We start from the raw sequence: 15,796 nt of genomic DNA, 5'->3' as shown, positions 1-15,796 counted from the left end.
GCTTTGCTTTTCTGTTGTTTCTTTGTTTTTCTATTGTCTCTGGTTTTTTGGAGGTTGGTAGCCAAAAAAAGAAAGTTGATAACATGGGATAGGCTTTTATAAGATATAGAATATCTATATCTATATATATATATATATATATATATATATATATATATATATATATATATATATATATATATATATATATATATATATATATATATATATATATATATACCCATACATACGCATGTGTGTGTGTGTGTGTGTGTGTGTGTGTGTGTAAGTAGATGGATATAGAGCAGATACAGTTAATAGAGACAGTAGTGTAAATAAGTATATTTATATAAATATTTATATGGGCATGTGTGTACAAATATATAGAGATATTCAACTATGTGCATGTATGTATAGGTATGTGTGTGAGTATAATTACAGTATATAATAATAATAATAATAATAATAATAATAATAATAATAATAATAATAATAATAATACTGTTATTTAGCAGTACAGTGTGTGAGTATTTATAAATACAGGTTAAATGATCAGTGAATGGGGGTAGGACTAAATAAATTTACACTTCTTCCTACTACTCCTTTTTTGGCACATGTAAATTAAGATAGCAAGTGTTAAAGGATGACATTGTTTGTTTTGTCGTTTTGTTTTCTTAAACTTCTCATGAAGTGTTGTTTTTTTACATGTACAAAAATAAAATAAATCAAATCAAATCAAATAAGCAGTTTGCTTCTGCCTATGAATAGAATAGAATAGAAAGATTTTATTATCATTATACTAGTACACTGAGATTAGGCAGCAGCTCCGTAAAAGTCCACACATGCAAAGACTATGCAAACAACAAAATGAGAAACAGGAAACATAAATATATATACACTATAAAAATGAGTGAATGAGAGAATAATAATGCACATGAATGAGTGGAAGAGTATGCCTTTTCAGTCATTGTTCAACACATGATTATTGGTTTTGTGTGAAATGTCAATGCTGCGCACAATGTTTTTTTTTTTTTTTTTTTAGTGTTGTGTTGTTTTTGTGTTGTCATGATTGAATAAACTTAATTCTTGCTGGATGCTCTTGCTGGAGCCACCCAGCCCCCCACCGTCACCCCCTCCCCCCCGGAGCGCCTCTCCCCCGGCTGCAGCGCGGAGGACCCGCCGCCCTGCCCTCTCCGCCCTGCCCGGCTGCAGTACCGTCCCCCCCGCATGGAGCAGTGCCGGGGGCCCCGCCGGCGATAGCGGGCCGCCCTGACCGTGCGTGCGTGTAGCGAGGACGGGAGTGACCGCGGGCCGTCGTCTCGTCAGTGTCGTGGGGGGGTTTTACTCGCTGAAGTCGGGGCTGTGGCAGCCATGAGCTCCGGGGAAGGAGCGGAGGAGCCGAGCAGGGACGCCGCGGAGCCGAGCGCCAGGACCGGTAAGCCCTCAGCCCGAGCACCGCCGGGAGAACCGAGACCAGTCCAGTTGCAGGGGGGGACATTGTTCCCATCCATGATGGCAGGACTCACTCTGATCACCATTTATTTAACCATTACCGCACCAAACCCCCCCTCTCTGCAGGGTTAGGGTTGGTGTGGCTGTTTAAACCAGTCGGGTGTGTTTCTAGTCTGCATTTATCTCCAGATGATCGTAGATCACCAGCTTGTGCTGCTGGGAGCGGTAGCTGCGCTGCTAAAGCAGGAATTATGCTTCCTACGGCGTAGGATACGGCGTAGGGTACGCGGCGACGCGCACCCTACGCCGTAGTGCTCTGCGTCGATGTAACGCAGGACCATAAATCAGCCTTAAAGCTCAGAGTTCCATCTCCGGACAGCAGCTGCACATTGTTTTTCTGCACCCGATTATCTTTCCTAATATTCCTTCACAACATCATGTTATCAGGGTTCCTACGGGTGCTTGAAATCCTTGAAAGTGCTTGAATTTATTTCAATGTTGTGTTTTCAAGGCCTGAAAAGTGCTTGAATTTTAGTTTAAGTGCTTGAAATTATAACTGTGTCTTTCACAAAATTGGGATCAGACTGTATAGTTTAGTTATTACAAAGAGAAATAAAATCAGTAAGATTAAACATAACTAGATGTTTACAGCACAAGGCAAGGCAAGTTTATTTGTACACAAGGTAATTCAAAGTGCTTTTCATCAACATTAAAAGCAGCAAGACACAATTAAAACATAAATACATAATAAAATGATAATAAAATAGGTAAAATAATAAAAAGCACAAGTTGTTCAAATGTAAGGGCAGTAGAGTACAGCAGGTACACATCTCATTCTTACAATGGCAAGAATTACGTTTCTATAAGGTCAAAAACGTACAAAGACCGGGTCAAATACAGTATTACAAAAGTAATCTGTAACAATTCGTACGGTGAATCAGACCAATTTGACAATTCACAATGCCTGTATTAAATGTACAATGTACATAATTGTGATAAAAAGCAGAAAAAATAATTATGAGTACATATATTCCTGTAGATTTTTTACCTCAGCGATAAGGTGCTTGAAGATTTTGAAAATGACCCTTAAAAGTGCTTGAAAAGTGCTTGAATTTGACCTTGGAACCCTGTGTGTTTAGTGTGTAGCATCATTTTCTTCTTTAACTCCCACTACATAAAACCCCACACAATGGGGATAAATGTTAAAGCAAGCAGTAGGGGCTGTAAGGGGAAATATAATCTTTTTATTGTAGCAAACTTGAATGTGTCTCCCCCTTGACACAAACTTTTAACGGCGATGAACATGGCGTTAGATGGTTCATGGGAGGTGTATTTTGGAGATATAGTGGAGTGATTGTTGGGTGTTTAACCACATGGAGACAGAAGCGCTTGTCCGATAATGGACTCCGGCCTGAGCCCCAGCTCCAGCAGCGTTAAGGCTGATTTGTGGTTCCGCGTTACACCGACGCAGAACCTACGGCGTAAAGTGCGCGTCGCCGCGTACCCTACGCCGTATGCTCTGCGTCGATTTAACGCAGAGGCATAATTCAGGCTTTAGCCTCGCTGCTAGTGAACCTGATCTGCTCTGGTGAGTCCTGTTAGCTCGGGGTTGGGGCTAAGCCCTTGCTAGCCTTACACACACTTAACAAAAGCTTCACTTCTCCTCCGTTTACCAACAATTAACGCAGACGGAGCGCGTTGTCGTGAAGGGAGCGTCCTTAAGCGGGTCTTTGTTGTTATGTGGCTGTCAGCGCGGCCATGTAAACACACACGGCGTGGCTGCACAGCCCGGGCTGGTGGCGGCTACCAGGGCCAGGGGAGGCTCTTTTACACGCTTATCACACTCCTCCGCCCCGGGTGAACCACCGCAGTAGCAGCGAGAGGGATTCAGTCGTGTAACACAAAGCTTGTCTGCATGTGGTGTCAGTGTAGCGGCCGCCTGCAGGCGTTAAATCGACGCAGAGCCTACGCCGTAGGGTGCGCGTCGCCGCGTACCTTACGGCGTAGGCTCTGCGTCGATTTAACGCAGGACCATAATTCAGGCTTTAGCAGAGCAGCTAAAGCAGCAGCAGGGCTGCAGGGAGACCAGCAGGGCCTTATGCAGCTGCAGCACTGATTCACAAACTGAAGCCCACAGCTCTTCCTGCACATTCAAGCTGCCACTTAAAGATAAGATTACGCTTTTATATCACCTTGCCCATGCTTTGCATTAAAATAACAAGTAATAAATGAACTTGCAGTCTCTCAGGGGCTGAAACTAGCTAGAAGCTAGAAGGATCTTGCAGGACCCATCTCATCCCAGGCACAGTCTTTCCATTAGATTGCTAAATAATACACAACAAAACATAACATGTATTTTTTGAATGATGTGGGAGTTTGTTGCACTTTACCAGACTTTGTATGTATTGCTTTTATGTTTTTATACTGTGCTTTTCACATTTATTTATTCCTCTTATTTTTGCTTTCTTTGCACTTTGGTGGGAACATCCCAACCAATCTCATTGTAACCTGAGCACAATGAGAATAAAGTCTATTCTTTCTGTAGTTTCTGTATCCCCTAGGTGTAAGGTGTACAAAACTGTGGTGAGAGCGGCGATGTTGTTGGGTTTAGAGACAGTGTCACTGAGGAAAAGACAGGAGGCAGAACTGGAGGTAGCAGAGATGAAGATGCTGAGGTTTTTCTATGGGAGTGAGCAGATTGGATATGATCAGGAATGAGGACATAAGAGGGACAGCACATGTTGGAGGCTTTGGAGATAAAGTCAGGGAGGCCTGACTGAGGCCACATTTACACATAGCCAGGTATTTACAAAAACGGATATTTCCCCCTCTACGTTTTGAAAAATACCATAATTTACATGAACCTGCATAAATACGCTGTTATGGGCGCTATGAGCTGCCAAACCTACAGGGGGCAGTGTAACGAGAAGCATAAAGTCATGCTAGCCAATCAGAATCCTGGAAAAAAACATCAACAAATGACTAGTGTAACTTCAAGTTACTTCCAAGATGGAACGAGAGTCTTTCGTTTGGAGTGACAGAGAAGTGGAGTTACTTTTAAGTGTGACATTAGAATATAAAACAGGTAAAATGCAAGAAAGTATTGACGTGTCCAAACAAATTGTAAACACAGGTCGCACAAATGATGCTGGTGACGTTTCTGTCACCAAATGTGACGTTCTGAAGCCTATATGTCTGTTTCCCTCTGTTTACAAGCAAACATGAAGACGGAGCTTTTGCAAATCTCCACTTTGGCCGGAGTTTTCAGAAATGATCGTTTTTGGTGACTTTGAGCTTCGTTTTCGTGTAAACGAACGGCTAAAACGCATGAAAACACCACCGTTTTTGCTACGTGGAAACGGGGCCTGAGATGGTTTGGACATGTCCAGAGGAGAGATAGTGAATTTATTGGTAGAAGGATGCTGAGTTTTGAACTGCCAGTCAGGAGAACCAGAGGAAGACCAAACAGGAGGTTTATAGATGTAGTGAAAGAGGACGTCAAGGTAGTTGGGGTAAGAGAAGAGGATGCAGAAGACAGGCTCAGATGGAGGCAACTGATTCGCTGTAGCAACCCCTGAAGGAAAAAAACAAAAGGAGAAGAAGAAGTTTCTATATCCCCACTTAAGGTAGACCTGAGCATTTCTGCAGCAGGTACATTTGTTAACAGGACATTTAAACATTAATAACGTTGAGTGAGTCATAGTTTTATATTGTATACGTACTTACAATGTCAGATAAGTGTGCTGTACTTATGATGGTCCTGGTGATATGTGCATCAAAGAGTGTAAAATATTTAAATTTATATTTCTGCGACTTCAGTGAGAAACAGGCTTCATTGAACATGGGTGTACTTTGTGTATTGCTTATACACTGCTTGTATTGGTGCACCGTGATTGTGATACAAGTCCGGATTTAAAGAACAGTCAGTGTGGTAAACAATCGGGGGAATGTAGAGTATTGACATGCAAGCTCTGGCTCCTGTGGTTTGGTGTCTGGTGAGACAATACGCCGCAAAAGGAAGTTTGCTATCCTCGCTGAACTGATCTGACCTCTTTTAGAGAGAAGCAAAAGGTATCATGCAGCCACAGTGTGTTGTTGATAGTGCCCCGCTGCTGTCGTTCTACTTCATTCATAATCCAATCTATGGTTGGATTTGTTGCAATATCAAACTTTTTATGTTTGCTGCCACTTTTTTTGGCTCTTGCACAATTTGGAAAAAAGTTCCCTTTACACAACTATAGAGCTTACACTAAAATAGTTTTGTCTAGGATATCCAGTAACACGGATCATTAGCTTCTGCTTATATTCTTGTACAGGTTTACAAGCAGCTATCTGCAGCTGGCAATATTAATCATAACGATAATAAAACACCATAATTTCTTTAGTGTCTAAAGTCTAAAACTTCTTCAGGTTTGATGCGGTACATGTTGATAAGATATCCTCGCTTCCCGCAGCTATAACCTTTTTACAGTGACTCTTAAGTGACTATAATACCGACTGACTTTGTACAACAAAATTAGTATTTCCTTTTAGGGTTGAACAAAGTATAATTAAATAAAATTGGAGACCAGTCTGCACTCCATCCATTCTATTAATATTTGGAGCGATTTAAGTCTTCAAAACAAACCCTCTGGAATACTCAATTACTGTAATGTTAACAACCAACTACCCTAAACTTGATCTTATTTGGCTTCATGCTGCTTTTGGTCTTGAAGCTAAAGATGAGTGGCCCAGTGCTTTCTTACCACTTGAATGTCTCTTGGGAGCAAATGTTTCTGTTTTCTCTAAATCCAGCACACCTTGTTAAACACACCTTTTAAAGCTACACTTAGCGGGGATTATGTGGAACTGATACGGATGGTGTCACAAACAAGTACTCAGTTGTATGAGATGATTATGAGCATGGGCAGAGGTTTACTGTAAATATTACATTTGCGCAACACTAATTAGTTTTGTAACAAAATGCAAAATATGTCCTTACTTTGTGGCTGTTGAGGGATGGCAGAAAGGTCTATCGTCCTGTGTCTATGCTTCAAACCTTTTATCTTTGGTATGATTGCTTATTTTGCAGAACATTGCATGTAAATTACCTCTACTTTTTTAAGTTTTCTGAAAAGCTAATGTGAAACATTTGAAGTATGTGCAGAGTATCCTAGTTGTGTTTGGGAGACCTTAACACGGTGTGGCTACCAAAGTCTTACCAAGTGTAGACAGCCTTTCTCTCACTGGAGGGGAGGCTCAAGTGTCATGTTAGTGAGGTAACCCCTCCTTTTTGTTTTGCTGGTGAACTTCTACTTCATAGACTGGGAGTCTTGTTCTGACATGCATAGATTTCAGTCTTACGCCACAGGCTATGGTTTTTCCTCCCCTCCATCTCTAGCTCCATCCACATCTCTTTTTCCATCCTTTGGCATTTATACTCTTTGTTTTTTCCCACGTTTTTTCCTGTCTTTGCCTTTATTCTCCACAGTCTTTCTTTTTCCTGCTTGCCTGCTGTCTTAGCATTCATTTATCAATGTATGTTATATGTCCCCCCCACCCCCTTCTTTTTTTTGCCGTCATGTCTTGGGTTGCTTTGTCCTGATGTGAAATGACAACTGATTAAAAAAAGAAAGAGAAAACACATCTCTCGCCGTCTCTTTCCCATGTCTTCCAGACTGGAATTAATACCTAGACCTCCAAGCTCTGAAATGGGGAGTTTTGTTGTGGTATGTTGTCAATCATCAAGTCGTTCCATTCCAAACATATCTTTGGTCTCGAAGATGATGACTAAGAGAATAATTCAGTGTTTATTTCATGAATCACTTGTTGACAATGCTTGGTAGTATTCATAGTGTAAGATCTACACCCCTTACCACTGGGGCCTTTTTTGAATGAACATCGACTGCAGCACACCATTCATATGGTTGGTGTGGTATGATTGAATGAGCATTGTCTGTATGTGGGTGTGTGTGTATGTGTGTGTGTGTGCAAGAAAAATGCCTGAAACACATCAGAGAAATCTGATCCAGAGTTCACGTTTATGGCTCTGGCCCATTCACCCAGGATGAGGTCTGTACACACAGACATGCTCGAATACATACACTCTGAGACTAATGGATATTGATCCAGTAGATGAGGACTGATCTAGCTCCCTCAGTTAAATGTTTCCTTCAGGCTCAAAGCTGCCAAGTCAGACACTGAGCAGAAGCCAGAGCCTTTGCTGTACAAAGCAGAGTTGTTATCGTAAAGTCTTTGTGGTATGGACGTACGCAGATGATTGGAACAACAGTGACCAATACAGATGATGCAGCTGAAGAAAAGGAGAGTCAGTTGTCACTATGTTCTGTTCCCTTTTTTTTCTGTGGGGGTGTACTGTAGCTTCTGTACATATTTTGACTTGACAAGTTGTACAGGAACTGAAACTAAAGAACTGAGTATGAAACATGATATTCCAACCACATTTCCAAAAAGTCAACAACTTTAAAGGAGTGTTGCACACATTTTTTACAGCTGTATAAGATATGTAGTTGTTTATTGAAGTATCTTGAATTATAAACAAACAAACTTGACAAACTAAACATTGACCACAGTCTTAAAAGTTAGTATGGCGTCCGTATTAATGGTGCCATCGGTGTAAACCGGAGTCAAGTTCTCTCGTCTGATTTATGTCTGACCTGGCAATAAAGCTTTTCTGATTCTGATTCTGATTCTGATAATATCTGTTTATCTTTGCACAAGATATATGCATTTAGTCTTGTGGAGCAGTTCCATTTGATGCCTCACTCTTCTACAAATCTATGATCAACTTTGTCTCTATTTTACATCGCAAAGCATACTTTTGCACTATAAGCAACTTCCTCACAGTATGAATGTAGTACTGGGGCTGGGGGGCTGTTGTGTGCTACTTAACAAGTTTCAAGCTTTATTGTCTGATATGCTATATAAACATACGGCACAAATGAAATGACAGTTCTCTGACCCATGGTGCAAAGTACAAGTAATAAAATAAGATAAAGAATAAAATAAACAGTCCACAATTAAAATGACATAAACTAAACTTGAATATTTATAGTGAGTATTTACACGATGAAATAAAATAGGGAATAAATAGGTTTTAAGTAACAACAACAGCAACAAAAAAGAGAGGGATACCCTTACCATAACATTGAAATTGTCTGTAGTGTTGATAGAATCAAATATATTAAAACAATTGATAATCAGAATCTGTGTTGAAAGAAAAAGTGCAGAAAAAGGTACCAAAATAGATAGCAACATATCGAATGGTGGCCACCTAAGTGCTAATCAGCCATAACATTACTGCCATCTGCCTAATATTGAGTGTGCCCCCTTTTTACTGCCAAAATAGTGGTGACCCGTGAGCGCGTGGATAAAGAACATCTAGTACCGGGACGTTGGGATTAGATCTATTGGCCCCCGGGGGGGATGCAGGGTGGGTACTTTTAGATTGAGCTTGCTTCCTGTAGATGCCATCAGATTGGCATCTGGGGAGTTTCAAGGCTAAGTGAACACTTCTGACTCTGTTGTGCTCTTGAGGACTTCCTATGTTTTTTTTTTTATAAACCACCCACTGATGTCCTGCTGGAAGAGGCTGCTGCTGCAGGGGATTCCTGTTAGCATGTCAGGCTGCGATTGGGCTGTAGAAATGTTTTGGCGAGGTGCCAAGTGTCAATGTTACATGAATTTATGTCCCATGAACGTTGTGTTGTAACATGATTAGCAGTGTTACTTCCTTTACCTGCCATTGGTGGTAGTTTTATTGTTGCTTGCGGTGTATATAGGCCCGTCGGTCGCTGTTTCATATAGATGGTTGTTGCCATCTAGTTTATGAACTATCCTGAAATGTATATTTCAGATACCACTGAATAGAAAATACAAATCAGCTGCCAAATCACCTGATGTGGAATAAAAGGAGCTGTTCATTGGAAAGAAATAAACATTTTTTCAACTGTGATTTTTCTTTCATTTCAGTGAGTTAGCTATGTTGATTCCCTTGAAGAGCAAATAGCTTGTTGTTCAAGTGATCAATCGTGTGAGTAAATTGTTCACTACATCAGAATGTATTCACAGCAGCTGTTTCAAGCTCCCTATGTGCATACCAACGCTTTCCAACAAGGTTCACTAATGTGCAGCTTTAGAAAATGCATAAAACCTTGATGGAAACATGTCTAACCTGTAAAACTATGGACATTTGCTGTATAAAGCAAAGTTTCAATGCATTTGAAAGAAAGAACTGTAACGCTGAATAATCAATAGTCATCACAGCATTCAGATATCATGTGGTTTGCAGGAGGAGAGCTGTGTAAAACCATAGTCTCTCTTCTAGCCGGTAGCTTTTCACTCTCACAAGAGCACCTCATTCTCTTTGCTGTTCTCGCTGACCCTGTCCTTTTTGTTGTAGTGGTTACAATGTACTACGTTTAGTTTTGCTTCTCTACAGTGATTGGGCATTTTTACTGGCACTTTTATTTTGTTTATCAGCACACCTCCAATGAACATTTGTTTAAAAGGGAACTGCGAGAACACGATATAAATGGAAAGCAGCGTCAATTGAAAGCAAATGGGAGGCTGGTAAAAGCTTTTTCTGTAGGAGCTGCAGATGAAGCTAAAACACGGATATATGAAATGCTCCATCTGCTTGAAATGTTTCATCATTAAAATATAATATTTTAGTGAAGAGAGGCATTCATTCCTTAAAATGAAACACAAACATAACGGCGTGAACAGCTTCTACAAGCATGTGCATGCACACATATACTGAAGCCATGGAAATCCAGTTTATGCATATACGGTTTAAGACAATAAAGGGGTTTTAAGGTTTTATGGAGCTCAAGATAGTACAAAAAATAATCGGCTGGGCGTGTTGTTGCTGAATTATACATATTTTCTGTATGCTTATTTCTTTGGTGGTAAAATGCTAAAACCAGTCAGTTAGTTAGGTTTTGAGTAGCTGGTTCAGATCTCAGCTTGGTCTGTGACGTCTGCAGGTTCTCCCTTTGTGACAGAAAACATGCATGTTGTAAATTGTCCTCAGGGAGGGAGTGCGCCTGGCTGGTTGTCTCATTTGTCTGTGTGTAGCTCTGTGATGAACTAGTGACCTGTTCTTGCTGTACCCCACCTCTCGCCTGGTGACAGCTGGGGTGGGCTCCTGCCCTCCGTTTTCCCGTGGGTAGTTAAATAAACACAATCTGTGTCATCAAAACAAGCACTGGTACATTACATTTTAAACAGACCAGCAGAACAAGCCACTCCTCTTTAAATTACTTTGAAGACAAATTTAGTAGTAAGATATCTGTGTGTATAAATGTGTGCGTGCGCATATTTGTGTATGTATGTGAATATACAGTATATATCACGTGTTTTGTGTTTCATTATTACTTATTATTAATAGCGTTTATTTTCTTGGATTCTGAGTTTGAAATGATCTGAGACCTAGATGATCCTATCTTGAGTTATTTGTTGGGTTCGTGCAGTTCCCAGATGGCATTTCCAAATATAATAACTGTTTTGTCTGAATTACATATTATATTTAAAAGTTATAGATAAATAAGGGTATAAATGGGAACATTTTCTGAGGTCTTTAAGGTTCATGCGTCAGCTCAGTGTAAAATTACACCATGTATTGCTATATGTAGTAGGGGTGGGTATTGGGAAGAACCTCACGATACGATACACATCACGATACTTGAGCCACGATACGATACACATTGCGATATCCCGATTATGCGATATCCCGATTATTATATTCTACATAGTTCATCGAAAAATTTAAAAATGCGTTACACATCTTAAAATCAAAGTTGTACATTAGATGATAGTGATGGATCTTAAAATCCGAATTGCACGTTCATCAGATTATAGTGACAATTCATGGGACAAACTGAGTCAAAACAATGTTTTATTATAACTATACAAGCTAAAGTTACAACATATTTGTATATGTTTTTCATATTATTTACATCATATGAAATTAACATTAAATTTAGTATGAGGTTGCTTTAATTATGTGGCAAATGATAATAAACACAAGAAAGATGGGTACTAAAAACAAGGACAGGCACAGTGATCAGTCAGTATAGATATAAATCCATAAATAAATAAACCTCTGTCCATTATTTTTCATTTTTTAAGGACAGGCAATTGTGTTATATAAAAAATAAATTATAAAATGAAATAAAACGTGAAATAAAACCTGAGCTCAGTGCAGGGCCCTCCCAGGGTTGGTAGAGAGTGGCAATGCCCAGGACTGTCACTTAGGTAGGAGCACTGGGTGATAGAATGGGGAAAAAATCGGGGATAAAAAATATATAAAAAAAAAAATCGATATTCAAATTTTGAATATCGATATTGAATCAGCTGGAAAAGTATCGCGATATATTGCCATATCGATATTTTTGCCCACCCTTAATATGTAGAGATTTTACTATGTAAGTAAATCTACAGACATACAATTAATGATTTAAAAAGGATGTAAATGTAACATTTTGGGTAGTGGCATAGCATCAGAGATGGCAAGAAAGGTTTATTTTATGTAGCTTGTGTGTTCTGTTAAAATGGTTAGAAGACCTGATTCATACCCTCCTCCCCCCGGGGACTCTGGATGCTCAAACATTCTTTGGACAACAAGCACATCCAACAGTCACATACCACTTTGAACTTTAATATGTACTGTTCATAGGGGAAAAAAAAGAAAAACATGAACAGAGAGCACCATAATACAAAACACAGCTTTTATATATTAAAGGGGACCTATTATGGCATCTAATACCTATTTTAAACAGGCCTTGAATGTCTTAAAAACAAGCTTTTGATTGTTTTTGCTAAATAAATTAGAAATTCAGCCTCTGAGCCATGTCTTTATCTTCCCATTCTCTAACCTCCTTCTCTATGAGGGATTCTGAGTGGGCGGGGCTATGATAATGAGGTACTGTGCTGATTGGCTACCTGACGCGAATGACGCCATACACCGCTACGAAAAAATGGCGGAAGCTCCGGCCGGCGGAGTTAGTTGTAGGGATGCAAATTATCGATTATTTCATTAATTGACAGTTGATAACCTTATCGATCGATCATCGATTAGTTGATAAGCGGCGTTTTTTCCCCATCTGAGATACAAACATAATTTTTTTGCTTATATAAAATACAAAGGACATTTTAATGTATTCCTTAATCAAATATTTATTTGATACAAAAGTAACAAAAAGACATTTTTGTACCACAAGGAATATAATATAAAGTGCACTTCAAGACTATTAGTAGTAGCAGCAGCCATAATAGTGTGATTTGTGTCAAGCTAATTTTAAGTTCTAGTTACGTTTTAAGTTAGAGTTTTGGCAGTGTTCAAAATAAAATTATGAGACCTACTGTATTGGAGCACATTTTCTTTTAGTTAAAACTGTAGCGGGAACAGATGTTTAGAGGAACCTATGTATGTACCGGGTGAAGGCTGATTTATGGTTCCGCGTTACAACAACGCAGAGCCGCCGCCGTAGGCTACGGCGGCGGCTCTGCGACGATTTAAGGCGGAACCATAATTCAGGCTTTAGGGGAGCATATCGGAGAACAACCAGAAGAATATAGAGTGGATTCAAAATAAAAGTTAAGCACTGAGCTACATGTGTCTCCCGTCTGGGCCATTGCAGACTCATTGCCTGAGCATGATATTACTAAAACCAAACATACCCGCCTCTTTCTTCTAACTTTATGTGCGCGGACCAGCGCGTTGTGTCGCATTAAATGTAGTCCGGGCGTAATACCAGCTGGTGAAATTAAACGAAAAAAAAAAAAATAAATAAATAGATTAATTGTAATCGTTAATTTTAATCGGGTAATTTCATAACGGCAATTAATCGAAAATCGAATAATTGTTAACATCCCTAGTTAGTTGTAGGCGTGGTTTCACGCATCGCTCCTGTCGTTACGTAACGACGGGAGCAGAATCTGAACGGTTCATAGAAGCCACATCAGACTGGATGGCTCATCCGGGCGGCTGTACAGACACTGCAGCATTTGGTTGCTTTCCTCCTTCTCTGAGTTGGCAGGCTGAGGGGAGACCACTTTATACATGTTAAAGCAAGAAAAACCGTGTTTTTCATAACAGATCCCCTTTAAATAATGATCTTTATAGATAAATAAAAAACTAAAAAACTTGTCTTTGGATGTGCTGTGCATGGTGGCAGTGTTGAAAGTCCCCCCTAACTGTTTACCAGTGAGGTGGGAAGATTTTAGGAAGCATAAAACAACACAGTGGCCATGCATGCCTGTTGTGCTGGAACATGGTAATCCACAGATTTTTTTATTTTATTTTTTTAAAGTTATGCCATAAAGGAAACATGTGTAAAGCGCAAGGTCTTTGTAACAGAAAGTCTGGATATTATTCACCACGTTTGTCTTGGATGGTGTGGAAATGCAGAAAGGAGTTGTTTGGCTGTACTACAAGTGTTTGCATGTCACATGTGTGAGTGACGGTGTTATGTTGTTTGGCTTTAACAGCATTAGGGATGTTAGAGGTGAGAGATCATTGGATTATGCACACTGATTTAATCTAATCTGGTGTCTATTCTTTGGGATTACCGTGTTTACGGGCGTCCAGAGTAGATGTAAACAAAGGCAGGTATTTTGCACGGACACACACACGGTCTGTAATGTGTTTTTTTTTTTCTTTTTAAATTAGCAAAGTTGATGTCTTTATCACATGTTTTTACTAAGACCCCTTTAGACTTGACCATTTGGAAAGTATTTTTGTTTAAGTTCAAACAGCTCAAAATATAAAAACAGAAAAGTTGGAAGTTCATTATGTTTTTTTCTTTGTTGAGGATAATGCCAAATAGTTAGCCTTGAAATGATCATTGAATGTTTCATGGCTTATACATCCATTCATCTCTGTATACCAGGTTCCTTCTGTTCACCTCATCTGTCACTGAGTTGGAGGTGGGTGCTCCCTGGACAGATCTCCAGGGCCGCATAGAGATGAATAAAGCAAATACCCATGCACGCTCACTCTTACGGACAAATTAGAATTAACTATCCATTTAACATGCATGCCTTTGGACTGTGAGAAAATGTTTCTGGAGACCTGAACTACATGGAGAAACCTCACATAAACATGAAGAACAGGCAGACTCTCCCAAACTAGATCTGAGTCAGGATCTAAACCAGGAACCTTCTTGCTGAGGAGACTGTGCTGTGCAGCACTTATAGGTGCTGATAGTCCTTTTTTCCCCCAGATTTTTGGAGACAAGCTAGTTACTTCCTTTGCCTCCAGTCTCTTTGTTGTTTTATAGGTTCTATTAGGGCTGGGTGATATATCAAGATTTTAATATATACCGATATATTTTCAAACGCGATATGATACGAAACAATATAGTTTATATCGATTTTAAAAAAAAAAAAAAAAAAAAAAATATGATTTTGATATGGTAGGTTATTTTGTGACAAATTGACTTGAATGTTTTATTAGAGATTTGCACTAATTTTTTGTTATTTGCACAACTGTCAACCTCAGTGGAAAAGTCTGCCTGTTACTGTCTACACTGTATTAATTGTACAGTGTATTTTAATTTAATTGTTATGCAGGAAAGGGATATTTGTTTTATTTTATTCAAAAAGCATTTTTATTCTATATATGCAGGCAGTTTATTTTTATTTCATTTGTTTTATACATTTTGATATTGTGCAGACCTCTGTTAATAAAGGTACCTGTGTGACATTTGGCACGAGGCTTTGTATTAAAACTGACTGTTTTTTTAAGGGTTTGCCTCAGAAAAAAATGAAGCTAACAGAGATGCTATGCTATAATGCTTTGGGGGAAACCCCAATTATGGCACAGAAAAAATATCGATATATATCGAGTATCGCCATTCAGCTAGAAAATATCGAGATATGACTTTTGGTCCATATCGCCCAGCCCTAGGTTATATACTCTAAAGAAAAGGTGGAAGAAGCCACCATGCCACCCACTGCCTTGACCTACTGTTTTGAAGCACATAATTTGCCCCATCATATGCATGTGGGTTTAAGAAACCTTGCACCGTGTTCATCTTTAGACCTTGAGGATACTTTCCATCTTTTTATTAGTATATCAACCTAAAATGCTAATATATTCCTTTTTAGTCTTGTCGAAATGCATGAAGCCATGCAGATATTTGATATAATTAAAATTGAGCTTCCTGCTCTGGTTTATTTATGATGTTAAGTGCAGGATAGACTTTAAGTAGCAAAACGGTAGCTGTTCGCCTGTGCACCGTATGCACTGGTGAACAGCTACTGTTTAATAGTATACACAGAAAAGATGAATAATGACTCCAGTGGATGTTTTGACATATTTCATTAGATGTTTCAATAGATGTTTTTCACCAAAGAAACA

The 15,796-nt window shown here is 39.3% G+C and overlaps 1 protein-coding gene across 1 annotated transcript in view; it reads left to right on the top strand.

Moving 5' to 3' along the window:
- Positions 1-1,169: 1,169 nt before the first annotated feature.
- LOC133460480 (triple functional domain protein-like) overlaps positions 1,170-15,796 on the top strand; it is a 95,298-nt gene continuing 80,671 nt past the window's right edge. The window contains 1 exon segment of the mRNA XM_061741050.1: positions 1,170-1,414. Within this exon segment, the coding sequence (XP_061597034.1) occupies positions 1,351-1,414 (64 nt within the window). The 5' untranslated portion in view covers positions 1,170-1,350.

Source organism: Cololabis saira, chromosome 15 (genome assembly GCF_033807715.1).
Source record: "Cololabis saira isolate AMF1-May2022 chromosome 15, fColSai1.1, whole genome shotgun sequence".
Taxonomy (NCBI): Eukaryota; Metazoa; Chordata; class Actinopteri; order Beloniformes; family Belonidae; genus Cololabis; species Cololabis saira.
This window is presented reverse-complemented; position numbering and strand designations above follow the sequence as displayed.